Source organism: Juglans microcarpa x Juglans regia, chromosome 6D (assembly GCF_004785595.1).
Source record: "Juglans microcarpa x Juglans regia isolate MS1-56 chromosome 6D, Jm3101_v1.0, whole genome shotgun sequence".
NCBI classification, from domain to species: Eukaryota; Viridiplantae; Streptophyta; class Magnoliopsida; order Fagales; family Juglandaceae; genus Juglans; species Juglans microcarpa x Juglans regia.
Window position 1 is genome coordinate 20648274 of NC_054604.1, and position 13737 is coordinate 20662010.

General features: G+C 38.1%; 1 protein-coding gene across 1 annotated transcript; it reads right to left on the reverse strand.

Moving 5' to 3' along the window:
• Positions 1–3305: 3305 nt before the first annotated feature.
• Positions 3306–4957, reverse strand: LOC121268859. The gene has a single exon (XM_041173123.1). It carries the CDS (start codon positions 4813–4815, stop codon positions 3343–3345), a length of 1473 nt encoding a protein of 490 aa, XP_041029057.1. The 5' UTR covers positions 4816–4957; the 3' UTR covers positions 3306–3342.
• Positions 4958–13737: the final 8780 nt, after the last annotated feature.

A 13737-nucleotide genomic window follows, 5' to 3' on the forward strand; every position in this document is an offset into this window, starting at 1 on the left:
GCATGTTTGAGAGTCAAAATGTGGAGACTAATAAATCTAAATAATGAGTTGTGCCTGCATGTAATCCTATAGATGTCTACAGAGATAATTGTGTGCTAAAGTATAGGTTACATATGAATGGACCACCAAGATGAAAGCTAAGAGTTTGACCAATCGACATCGACGAGAAGACAACAGAGTATCAGGGCAAACAAGTGAAATGTGAAGAAAATAAAGAATTTCCACTAGGCTCTAACGAAAGAGACAGGTAGGTACAAAAGTCAACGGACAAACAAAGTGTGAAGACAAGTAAGCCCCATAGTCTATTTGCTGGACCCCATCAATAATGCAATAAATGAATTGGGCTAAAGTACAAAGATTGAGCCACATGGCTTAGGAAGGCTCTGCTCCAAGCAATAGTGACCATCTTTGCCTCCTTCCCTTGAGGCATCCTTGAGAAGTTAGGGGCTGTCTTCACCCCTTTCACTCAAGACATCCTCGAAAGCTGGGAGCCATCTTTGCTCCCTTCCTTCGGGGCGACCATGGGAAGCTAGGAGTCTGCTTTGTCCCACCTTCCCACGAGGCTACTCGAGAAGCTAATTATCCCCCAATTTCCCTTGAGACATCCTTGGGAGGCTGGTGCCCCACTTTGCCTCGTCTTTTCCTTGAGGTGTCCTCAGGAAAATGGCACCCCTCAATGTACGATGATCATAGACGCCACATCCATGCTAACTACAAGGATTTTGCAAACTAGAAGGTACGTTCCCCTACGACCCATGCTAGTTGTGGGTGCCACATTCCCGCGACATGCGAGGATTCACCAAAATCAGGGGGGTGGTATGCCACTCGATGGCCCATGATAATCCCGAATGCTACATCCCAAAGTTTTCTTCCTTGAGGCCTATTTTGTAACACAGGGATTACAACTCAAAGAAGCCACAAGGAATGTGGGACCGTAGGCAAAAAGAAATATTGAATTGCAAGTTTGGGATTCTCGATGTCTTCCTAGAAAGACAAGTCGACCATGAAAATCAATGGGTATTGTTGGGGATAAAATTAGTGCAAGTTTTAAGCTCATCAAAGGCCCATGGAAGATTAAAGCCGACAATGCTAGGATGGAAAGGAGAAAGAGGGGATATGACAATGACAAGGCTTGATCAGACATAAAAGGAAGATGAGATAGAAAGTCGGAGGACAAAACATAAATTAAAGGAGAGGGACTCTTAGAAGGGGGTCGGGGAAAGGCTATAGAAAGAGGGATCTGCTTCCTTTTGGCCAAAATTAGAGAGCTACAAGACCATAATTCCTAGAGATATCCATGGGAGTGATTATAAAGAGTTTAATTAGAATGGTGAGCATGTATTCAACCATGTTTATAGTGGGTTTTACACCCAAGATCATGGGCATAGGCCTTGGTATCGAGCCACGTAAATACTTGTCTTCTTTTTTTCCAGTCAATTATCATTAAGTAAGCCATAAATGAGCGTTCCAACCACACTACCACCAAGAACCACCACGTAAGAGGCCAGAGAGGGTCACCGACCATGCTATTGAGGCTACAAAATGCATCATCATCAATTTATGTCATCATTGCTCATATATCCATTGATATAGGGTAAGTAACATGAATACCCTGTTGGACCACTTATGGACCATGGATCAAATTAGTTAAACAAATTAGCTACATAAACATGAAATAACTGCAAATTTATGAAATATAAAACCATCAGAAAATGGCGCATTATAAATTATGGTAATTAATATAAAATATATTGATTTGATTAAAAATTAAAATATGATCTGTAGATCTGCAAAATCCAATAGGCATAAATTAGATAAAAATAAATAATATTTTATTATTACATGAAGTTTAGATGAATAACTCAAAGATTATGGTAGTCGGTTTTAATTGATGAAAAACCGATGAAGCCAAAGGACAATGTTTTTTTTTAGGAAATAGACTTCATTTCATCAATGAAGGAAGTTACAGCTGTGACTAGTCAATACAGAGAAAAATTCTGAATAAAAGCCGAACTACACATCTGTTGTACGTCTCCCCACACATAAATTTATTTGCGATTGACATTATCTTAACTTCTAAAAACTATTATAGTGAAAGTATCACTCTCTGTAAAAAAAATAGAGATAAAAACCATCCCCACCTCCAAAGAATGAGAGGGTATCCCAATCCCCATTCTCCAAAGGAGGAGGAGGAAAAACCACCCCCATCCTCCAAAAGAGGAGGGGTTCCCCTGCTATGGATATAAGTCTAATAGTATATTTCTTTTATTATTAACACAAACAAGGAAACAAAATTACAAACACAAAAACACTACAAAAAAATCTAAAAAAAACACTACACAAAGGGGCTGTAGGGGCGCGTGCAGGACATGCACCGGTCGAGGGAGAAGTCTGGGATGGTCGTGAAGGTGCCAGAGGCGCTGGATCCAAGGGCTCCATACGTGGTGCCAACATATGTTTCCTCACGGTGGCGTGTGGCAGCCACGCGGGGACTTCAAACTGCGCGAGTAGGAGACACGCCGCTCCTTTGGATGCAACATTCGGTAGATTGACAGATCAGCAACCTATGAATCCCCTAGAGGAGCACGTGTTGACCTCTGATCACCATAAGGTTTCCAACCGACACTTCTCCACTTATTTGGCCTGAAAAAACCCAAAAAAAAAAAAAAAAAAAAAACAAAAAACCACAAACTAGAAAAGAGATCATACTGGGTTGTGAGGATGAGAAGGGAGGAGGGGAGGGGGCTCCCCCCAAAGACTTGATTCGGTTTGGGCAAGCTTTCTAGATAGAGGTCAGAGTTTCTAGAGAGAGATCATTTATGGTGAACTAAGGACAATGTTTAATTGTGGCGTTAGGAGAAGGGCAGGTTTGGGGGGTGAGATGAGAATTTTGTGTTTTGTTTGAGAGTTTAAAATATTGTGTTTTAATATTATTATTGTATTGGGATTTGAAAAAGATGAATTGAGATTTGAAAAAGTTGAGTTGTTTATTATATTTTGTATGGAGATTTGAAAAAGGTGTAATGATGAGATGAGATGAGATGAGAATTTTGTGTCTCATCCCATCCCCCAAACCTGCCCTTAAAGCAAGGCTCATGCACTAGTCAAAATGAGACATTTTTGGTATTGATATGTAAATAGGCTCATGCGCTAATTGAGTTTTTGTTATTGTTCAATATATAAATAATAAATTGCTTGGAAAGAAACTATAAACGAAAAGTACTTGGAAGAACAAGAAAATTCATGTGCATCCGCGATATGATGTTAAATACACCATAAATTCCAGAAGTAATAAACAGAGAAGATCAGAAATAAAATGGAAAGGAGGTCTATATTAATGATCTAAGGATAGGTACAAAATGCTTCATTCTTGATACAGAGGAATAACCTCTCATATGCCAAGGCCATCTTACGTGCAGTAAACATGGAAGCCGCATATTCCTGGCAAGCCTTTCCCCTCTGGGCTAGCCTCTCTGGACCTTCCCCAACCACTGCTTCAAGTGCTTCCAACAACGAATCCACGTTTGGAGCAAACATGAAACCATATTCATTATCAACAACTATTGTACCTTTGATGCTTGGAAACCTAGAAGCGATTACAGGCTTCCCACTCATCATGGCCTCCATTAAGGTAAGATCAAGCCCTTGCGGTCTAAGTGTGGGATTTACAAATATATCAATGGCATTGTAGAAAGCCCTCAATTCCGATGGATTCATAGACCCCAAAACAAGGACTTGAGGCCATAAATCCTTGTACCTTTGCTCCCACGGACCGGATCCGGCGACTATCAAATAGACACCTGGGTGCTTCTTTACGAGTTTAATGAATGCTTCGTAGAGTAGAGGATGACCTTTGTCCCTTACTAATCTTCCAGCCACGCCAAGCACTAAGCTTGCGTTGTTGGGGATGCCAATTTTAGACCTGAACTCACGGCCTAATCTCAAATCCCTTACAAACTCGTGATCATCAACACCATTGAGAATAACATGGACTCTTTTATCAGGGATTTGATACACATCCCTAAGCATCTCCCCACAACTGTCACTAATGGCAATATGGTGGGCATAGTTTCTAAAGAATCTTATCTCATTCAGTACCTTGGGGACTTCCCCTTGTATACTTCTGTTGAAAGCTGGAGATATTGGCTCATTGGGTTTTCGAGTCAAGTCTTGGAAAATGTCAGATTGTAAGCTCTCAAGAGCTATGCCATGCCATGAAACAGCTAGGTTTTGAAGTTGACGAGCAAGCCAATGAGGAAGTGCAACGCTTTCCGAGTGAACCACATCGAATGGTTTGCTTTGGTTTTCCTCCAAAAATTGTTCCCAAGCTTTATTATAGCGCCACTGGCCTGGTTCACCGTCATGGCAGTGAATGTAGGGCGAAGAATTAGATAGATTCTCAGGGCTATTATTTGGCTTTAGGGACAATAGTCCTTTGTCATTAAGGGGAGGAGAGGTGAAGACATGAACTTGATGACCACGAATTGCTAGAGCAGTGTGCAGAGTATGCGCGTGGCGCTCCATGCCACCTGGTGTTGCACCGATGGGCCACTTACGAGAAAATACAGCAATTTTGAGAGCAATAGGAGGAGGATGACCTTCGATGAATGGAAGACGATTCCACGGAAACAGAGCAGTTCGGAGATCGCCGGACCAAGGATTGACATGAGTGGCAAAGCTGGTGCATATGGAGGTGGTAGGGGTGTGCAGGAGAAAAAGGGCTGGGATGGTGAAGAGAACTATGAAGAAAAGTGTGGTGCATAGATTGGATTTGAAAGGAGTAATGGGTTTCTTGAGTTTGTTATTGAATGCCATTTTGAGGAGGCTTCGATCTGATCTGAAAGGTGAGGAAGGATATTGGGTTCCTCTCTTCGAATGGCTCTAAACTTCAGATCTGACGAAAGACTCGAAGAAAAATGCAGGGGACTGGTTTTGTGGGGGAGTTGGGCACGCACTAAATCAATCTTACATTCGGATGGAGTTTACTTTAAAGTGCGTTTCTCACGCCTCTTTTGATCAGAAAAAGTGGATTCATGTGCCAAAAATTATGCGACTTTTCTTGAATAGAATATATTGATGGAGCGTTTGTCACATGAAGCACCGTGAGAGACTCAAAATATTCCTTCTAATCGTTTTCTCTGGTATTCTATCAACTGATTCTTTTAATGGTATCTAGCTAAAGAATTTTCATTTGAGCATATTACGTACATGAATCACTATAATCGTTACATACAATTGTAAAGTACGTAAACGTCACGAAATTGTTTTGAAAAAAAAAAAACTCAGTATTAAAAAATTATTATTTTTATGTAGATTTTATATTTTATTCTTTTTTTTTTCAAAATGATTACGCGGTAGTCGCAAAATTTACAGTTGTAATTATCTTTTCTCATATATATATATATATATGCCTAATGTGTATATATATACATATATACGTGATACATACATATATAACTCATGATGTTATTCACTGGATAGCGAGTCAACTTTGGACACCGTTATTTAGACAATGGAGTAAGTGCAGATTTTTAAAGTGCAGAAAGTCGGTCACCCATTGAGGTAAGTTTAAAGCTGAAAGCGCGTTAATGCACGTACGTACGCAGTCTTTGACTTGGAATTAATATTCTATCGGGCATCACATTAGTGCTATTTGCGTCTCTATGCACTCATCTAACTTTTAGTTGCTCTCTTTATCAGCAAAATATGTATGACTTCCAGTAACTTACGCAGCACTGCATGTATACATAGATATATAAGAAGAAATATTGAGATGAAAATTATCTCACGCGTTGAGATAGAGAGGGTGTACATTATTGATATATATAAAAAATTACAATCTATTATCTTAGGAAACTATACACAAGTAAAGGAATTAAGTATGAGCTGAGATCAAGGAGAAGAATAAAACAACCTAGACTTTCTTATAATGGACTAACATTTGACTATATACATATGTACTGTGATTTAGCAATCTGACTTGATACTTGCTGATTTGATGCATGTATTCCTTATATTGCCCCTCAAACTTGGATGTGGTTGAGAGCACAGTCCATGTTTATTTCGCAGCTGCTTAAATTGTGGCTTAAGAAGAGGCTTGGTGAAGATGTCACCCAGCTGGTTAGTCGAGGGAACAAATTTCGTTTCCAGTGACCCGAGAGCTACCCTTTCCCTGACGTAATGATAATCAAGCTCTATATACTTAGTTCGAGCATGTGGAACAGGATTAATGGTCATATATAATGCACTCAAATTATTACAATACATTGATGGAACCTTGGTTAATGGAACATGAAGATCTTTGAGAAGTAGGGACAACCATGTTAACTTTGCTGCAGTAGAGGCCATAGCCCTATACTTAACTTCAACACTTGATCTTGACACTGTAGGTTGTTTCTTTGCACTCCAAGATATACAATTACCTCCAAGAAATGTGCAAAAACCTATTGCAGACCTTTGTGTAGTTGAGCAGCTAGCCCAATCTCCATCTGAAAAACCATATAGATCAAGTGAACTATTGGACAGAATTCGAATACCAAGAGTAGCAGTGCCTTGTAAGGCTTAAGATCCTCTTAACCATCTGAAAATGGGTTATTGTTGGAGCTTGCATATACTGGCAAACATAGTTCACACTGTAGGAAATATCTGGTCTTGTAAAGGTGAGATATTGTAGACCTCCCACGAGACTTCTATAGGTTTTGACATCAGTAAATAATTCCTGGGAGCCAGATTTATGTTGTGCTTTTGTTGGCATTGGAGTTGATAATGGCTTGCTCTCATGCATACTAGCTCGAGTGAGGAGGTTCACAATGTACCTGTGCTGTGAGAGAAAGAGATTAGAACCATATTTATGAACCTCAATACCCAGAAAATGATGAAGAAATCCAAGGTCTTTAATTGAGAACTGAGTACTAACCTATGTGATTAGCCACTAAGTTCTTTGTGGATTATCACCTGTCACCACCATATCATCTACATAAAAGAGTAGAATTAGTACCTCATGTTCTAAGTGTGAAACAAAGAGACTAGGATCTGCTGCACTCAAGTAAAAACCAAGTTGAAGGAGATAATCATTGAGACTATCCAACCAGGCTCTAGGGGCTTGTTTGAGACCATACAAAGCTCTTTGTAATTTACATACATGCAGTGGATTATCTTTATTGATATATCCTGGAGGCTGATGCATAAAAACTGGTTTGTTAAGATAGCCATGTAGAAAGTCATTCTTAACATCTAGTTGGTGAAGTGGCCAATTTTTAACAGTGGCAATTGTAAGAACAACTTGAATGCTAGCAGGCCTTACAACAGGAGAGAAAGTTTATGAAAAATTCACACCATCCACTTGACTGAACCCCTTTGCAACTAGTCGAGCTTTGAGCCTTTCTAGTGTGTTATCTGCTTTAAGTCTAGCCTTGTACACCCACTTGCATCCAATTACATTCATCTCAGGTGTTCGTGGAACTAATTCCCAAGTGCTGTTCACAGCAAGAGCTTTCAATTCTTTTTCCATTGCAGTAGACCATCCATGGTGATTTCTTGTAGCTTTGATGGTTTTTGGTTCAACTGGTATTTTCACCAGATTATGCAAATTTGCATATCTTGGATTTGGCTTATGAATACTACTTCTGGCCTTGGTTTGCATCTGATGTTGCAATGGTGGAACTTGCAACACTGGTTCAGCAACAGACTGTGATGGGGAACTTGCTTGAGAAACATTGTGGGATGAAGTTGGAGAAGGAGAACTACTTGATACTTGCTGAGTTGAAGATGGAGGTTCAACATCATTTTGAGGGAAATTTGCATTAGCAGGTGCAAAGGCAGAAGGTGGTGGCTAATTGTCATTGTGACATTCCTCAGAACTTGAAAAATCTCCTTCACCAGGAGGAGAGGCATACAGCTGAGTAGGTTGTGAATAAGGCAAGACAGACTCATCGAAGACAACATGCCTTGAAATATAAATCCTACCAGTAGGTGGATAAAGGCACTTGTAGCCTTTATGTTTACTGCTGTACCCAATGAAAACACAAGGCAGTAACTTTGGTTCTAGTTTATTGGATCGATAGTCTCCAAGATATAGAAAACATCTAGAACCAAGTATTCGAAGCACTGTATAATCTAGATGCTTGTCATAGAGTCTAAGAAAAGGAGAGTCCATGTTAAGTAAAGAAGAAGGTAGTCTGTTTAGAAGAAAAACAGTAGTAGAAAAGTAGTCTAACCAGAATCTGTTTGGGAGTTTAGCATGGAACATTAATGTTAAGCCTAAATTTGTTATGCTTCAATGTTTCCTCTCAGCTTTGCCATTTTGTTCTGGTGTTTTAGGGCAGGCAGATTGGTGAATGATGCCATGGTTTTGAAAATAAGTGATAAGGTTTTTGTCATTAAACTCACCACCTTCATCACTTTGAAAAACTTGTATTTTGGCATTAAATTGACAAGTAACCAGTTTATGGAATTGAATAAAAGCTTGAAACAGTTCAGATTTATGCTTTAATGGAATTAACCAGGAAAAGTTGGTAACCTCATCAATGAAAATAGCATAAAATCTGAATTTCTCTCTAGAAGGAATGGGAGCTGGTCCCCATAGATCATAATGTATCTTTGAGAAAGGAATATTGATATTATTTGTTCTATGAAGAAAAGGCAATTTTGATGCTTTCCCCATTTGAAAACTTGTACAAATTCCTATGGAAGTTTGTTTAGAATAAAATGAAATAAGCTTATTATTGCAAATATAATCAGTAACTATAGAGTTTGGATGTCCTAGCCTCAAGTGCCAGCTCTCCTTATTTGTTGTTCGAAATCTAGAGGTGAAGTAGGTCTGTTTTTTCTGGAAGAGTTGAAGTTGCAACATTAAAAACATATAGGCCTTTCTGTTTCCTCCCTATTGCCACTGTCCTCTGTGTCATCCTGTCCTTTATCACAAAACCATTGCCATCAAACTCAAACTTTAATGGATAATCGGATGTTAACCTACTGACTGATAGCAAATCTTTCTTGGTGTTAGGTCTACAAGAACATTATTTAACTGGGGTTTAGATGGGGTAGAACCAATCATGGCTTGACCAGTATGAGTAATAGGTAAGATTTTGCCATTTCCAACCATTATACCATCATGACCAGTATAGGGAATCACAGAATGGAGGGTATCTTGATTTGCTGTCATGTGATCAATGGCTCCAGTGTCTGGATGCCAAGAGGCTTCTGCTGGTTCTTCTAACTTCATTGTTGCAAAACTTTGAGGAAGATTATCATTTGTAAAGGAATGATTAAATCTATCAAAACACTTCAAGGCTGTGTGGTTTCTTTTATGACAGATTTGACAAACAAGTTCTTCTCTTGGTGCGGATTTGTTATTGCTAGAGCCTCGAGAGTTGTTGTGGGAAGCTTGGCCCTGATTGAAACCTCGAGAGGTATTGTTGGAGGCTTGGCCCAGATATGATGCTTTGGATCCATGTGAGTTTCCTTGAGCAAAACCTCGTCCCTTGGAAGTGAAGGAACCAGTTTGTTTCCTGTTTTTGTGAGACTTCTGTCCATAGAACACCATTAATGCAAATGGAGCATCAAGTTTGTACCTATCGGCATAACTTTCAATTAAGGTTACTACTTCAGAGTATGAAGGGACATGAGACCTCATCATTGTGGCTGTAAAGACCTCAAAGTCCTTGCCAAGACCATTGAGGAGACACCAAGAATTTTTATGGTCAGAAACTGGCTTGCCAATAGCTGCAAGCTTATCACAAATGGTCTTGAATTTTCTGAGATAATCACTTAAGGACTCAGATCCTTTGGTGATAGAGGTGAGTCTTTGCTTAAGAGCAAGACTTCGATCTGAGTATACTCTTGCAAAAGCATGAACAAGAGCATTCCAAACTTCTAAGGCAGTGTTTAATCCCAACTACAATGCCTAAGACCTCTTCCGAAAGTGTTGCTATGAGCCAACCTTTGACCAGCCTATCAGACCTGTGCCATTTCTGATAGAGTGGATGTGGCTGAGAAGTGGAGGACTCATCAAGGATGATTTGTGGTGGAGCTTGAATTTCACCATTGATGAATCCTTGGAGATCATAACTCTCAAGTATGTTCAGCATTTGGGTTTTCCATAGCAAAAAATTGTTGGAGTTAAGTTTGAGAGAGACATAGTTTGAAACATTTTGTGAAATTGCGTATGGGTAGGGATCTGAATTATTAGAAGACACAAAAGATGATGATGAAGTCATTTTCGAAGAAAAAAAACACTACTCTCTGTCAATACGTTGTGGCTCTTGATACCATGAAGAAATATTCAGATGAAAACTATCTCACGCATTGAGATAGAGAGGGTGTATATTTTTAACATATATGGAAAATTACAATCTCTTATCTAAGGAAACTATACACAAGTAAAGGAATTAAGTATGAGCTAAGATCAAGGAGAAAAATAAAAGAACCTAGACTTTCCTATAATGGAATAACAGTTGACTATATACATATGTATTGTGCTTTAGCAATCTGACTTGATACTTGCTAATTTGATGCATGTATTCCTTATAATATATGCAATAGGCTATTATATATATATATATATATATATATATATATTAGCATGCATGCATGCAGCAGCTGATCATCACATGCGGGGGCAGGCTTTTGATCTATTGGAAGAAAGGGGTTGTGTTTTACATCAACAATCATTATCACTGCATCTAGTAATCAAGGGCAATCTGTTTCTCTATAGAAGAAAAAAGTTTAATTATAAGTGTAAGGCCCCGGTCCCGCACGGGTCAGAGAGTTATTTCTTATCACTTAAACTCACATTTTAACAATATAAATATAGATTCCAAATTTCCAATATCATATAGAAATTTCGATTCAAACTAATTTCCTCAATATAACCAATTTTCCAAAATGTCAAGTCATCATAACACAATAAAGATTTTTAATAAAAAATGACCAATACTTATAAAAACTTTCTATGCTTAATCCACTATACTTAAATCATCTCACCCAATGTCTTATAATCTTGATTCTCAGCTGAACCATCAAAATATCTGAAAAATATTGTGGAGATAAGGGGTGAGTTATCAACAACTCAATAAGCAGAGAGCATATACTAGCATATAAACATGAGCATTTATAAAGTTCGGTATGCAGAACAAAACATTTACGCTCAGAATGCAGAAACAACATATTTACTTTCAGAATGCTTAAACAAAACTTCGTACAAAATATCAGAACGAAATTTTCAAAAAAGTAAACTTATTCCAAAAAAGAAAATCTTTTGGCATATCCAAACTGAAATATTATATTCATATCATCCCATAGCATCACATCGGGACAAATACCATATTTACCCCTTTGGTATGGTTATAAACCACCATTATACCTGTGGCTGGGTCATATACCATGTTTTATCCCGTGGCAGGGTTATAAACTATCATTATACCCGTGACTGGGCCGTATACCATGTTTCACCCCCGTGGTAGGATTATAAACCACAATTATACCCATGACTGGGCCTTAACATAAACAGAACGGAACATCATCGGAACTAGATCACATTTAGATATAGAATCAGAACTTCATGCCAAAGTTTTCAGATGACACATCATATCAAAACAAAATATTGAATAGCTTCAGATCATTTCACATGTTTGGAATAAATAGAATTAAAACATCTTCATTTATTCATCGTAAAAACTTTTAGATTTTCATATTCACTCTTTTTGCATAATTCAAAAACATAATGCACAAAATTGGCTCATGTCTACACCAGTCATGACAGAAAAATACTTTCTCTTGTATAGAATTTATGCATATATAGAACAAACATCTGAGGTCATTTTTAGATTTCTTTTCAAAAACAATGCATATTTTCAAAGTCAACATCATTTCGTTTATTTTTTGCAAAACTAGTATATGAACCCCGCTTACTTGAATTTCTTAGCCTTTCAAAAATCTTATCAACAATGCTGAACAAATATTAATCGTCACCTATAAAAATAATTACGTAATTCCCATAAATTTCTAATCGAACATGTATTTCAATTTTTAAGCCTAAAATTCTAAAATAACTTATTTTAATTCCTTAAAACCTAAAATTTTCATAATCTCAAAATATATCATCACTTTCTAAAATCATCAATGTCAATTTAATAGCTTCGACTAAACCATTAAAAAGCTAACTTATTTACTATTGAAGTGTAACTATAAAATCTGTTATTAGATAATATAATTAGACCAAAATATTTTAAATTATAGAGCAACAATATAATAAACTACATCATAATAAAAATACAATGTTATTAATTATTCTTTCGAAAGAAATAACAAATTTAAAACACTTTAGAAACATTTTTTACTAAAGTAAAATAAGATGAAACTCTCATAACATTAACATAAAAATTATCTGAAATCATACTGAAACCGTCGTAAAATCAACCCAATGAAAAATATAAACTCAAACCACCTTATGATTTGGCTTGTACTTAAAGGGCAAACTTGTAATATCATAAAACTAAGTCAGGATTTCTTTTCTTCTTCTTTGTTTGCAGGGAAATAAACCTACACCAGATCGTTTACTTTTTAAAGAAATCTTTACTTTAAAAACAATTTAAAATACTGTAATGCAAATAAAATATAGTCCACTATTACATGTTAAAAGTTTAAAAGCAGATTAATATAGTGGTAACTCAAGGGGTAGCCGAGTAATTTGGTTACATAAATATATTATGCATGACCAACTGACGCTAAGCTTCTGTAGAACTATGTTATAAGAAAACATAATTGTGAAACAACAATTCGTGAGGTGAAGGCTCACCGAGAGATGGAGAGCATGACAAGTGGCGAGCTGGGCGGTGGAAGGCGGCCGTGAGGGCGTTGGCGAGGCACTGAGTGGGAGAGAAAATAATGAGCGAGAGTTAATGTAAAAGAGAGAGAGAGCAAGGCGTGAGAGAGGAGGAACATAGAAGATAATAGTGGATTACCTTAAGGAAACAAAAATGGAGGAAAGTCATTGGGCTCACCGATATACACAGGGTGATGGGGGTGTAACGGCCGACTATTTCTGTTGCTTTTACGGTTGTTTTTGGCACAAAAAATGGTGGTTTGTGGCACTCGGTGGGGATAGAAATTCCTCTGTTTTTCGAAATAAAAACAGGGGTCTTCGGTTGAAGGTGATGTTTTACGGTTAAGGAACGGAGGGGCTTATGGGTTTCAGTGTATGGAGCCTCTCCTTGATTCTCGATGTGCGAGGTGGTACGGGTGGAAGAGACGTGGCTGGCCGATGGCTTACAGTGGTGCAAAGGCTGGACAGAATACCTGGTGCTGTGGTGGCTGAGTAGTGGCTAATGTTGCTTCTTTTTGGGGGCTAAAACAGGGGACAAATAGCTTATCGTGGGCTGGTTGTGGCGTCGGTTTTACGTGGAGATGGAGATTGGGGGCTTGTGATGCAGTAGCAGTGAGCAAAGGTTCCCTACGATGAAGACTGAGTGGTGCAAGGACAGCGACGGACAGTGGTTGGCAACTATCTCAATGATGGTGCAACGTGCATGCATTCGGTCAGGGTTTTATTGATGGTGGTCTTGCGAGAATTGGAGGGGTTCGCGTCATATGGTGGTGGGGAACTAACTGGGTTTGAAAAAAAAAAACACCTATCATAAAGCTCGAGGCTGTATAATAGGTTTAAGGATTTTAATGGGAACGAAACTCTAGAGTTGTAACTTTGAAAAAAAATAACAAACATTTAAAAATAAAATAAAA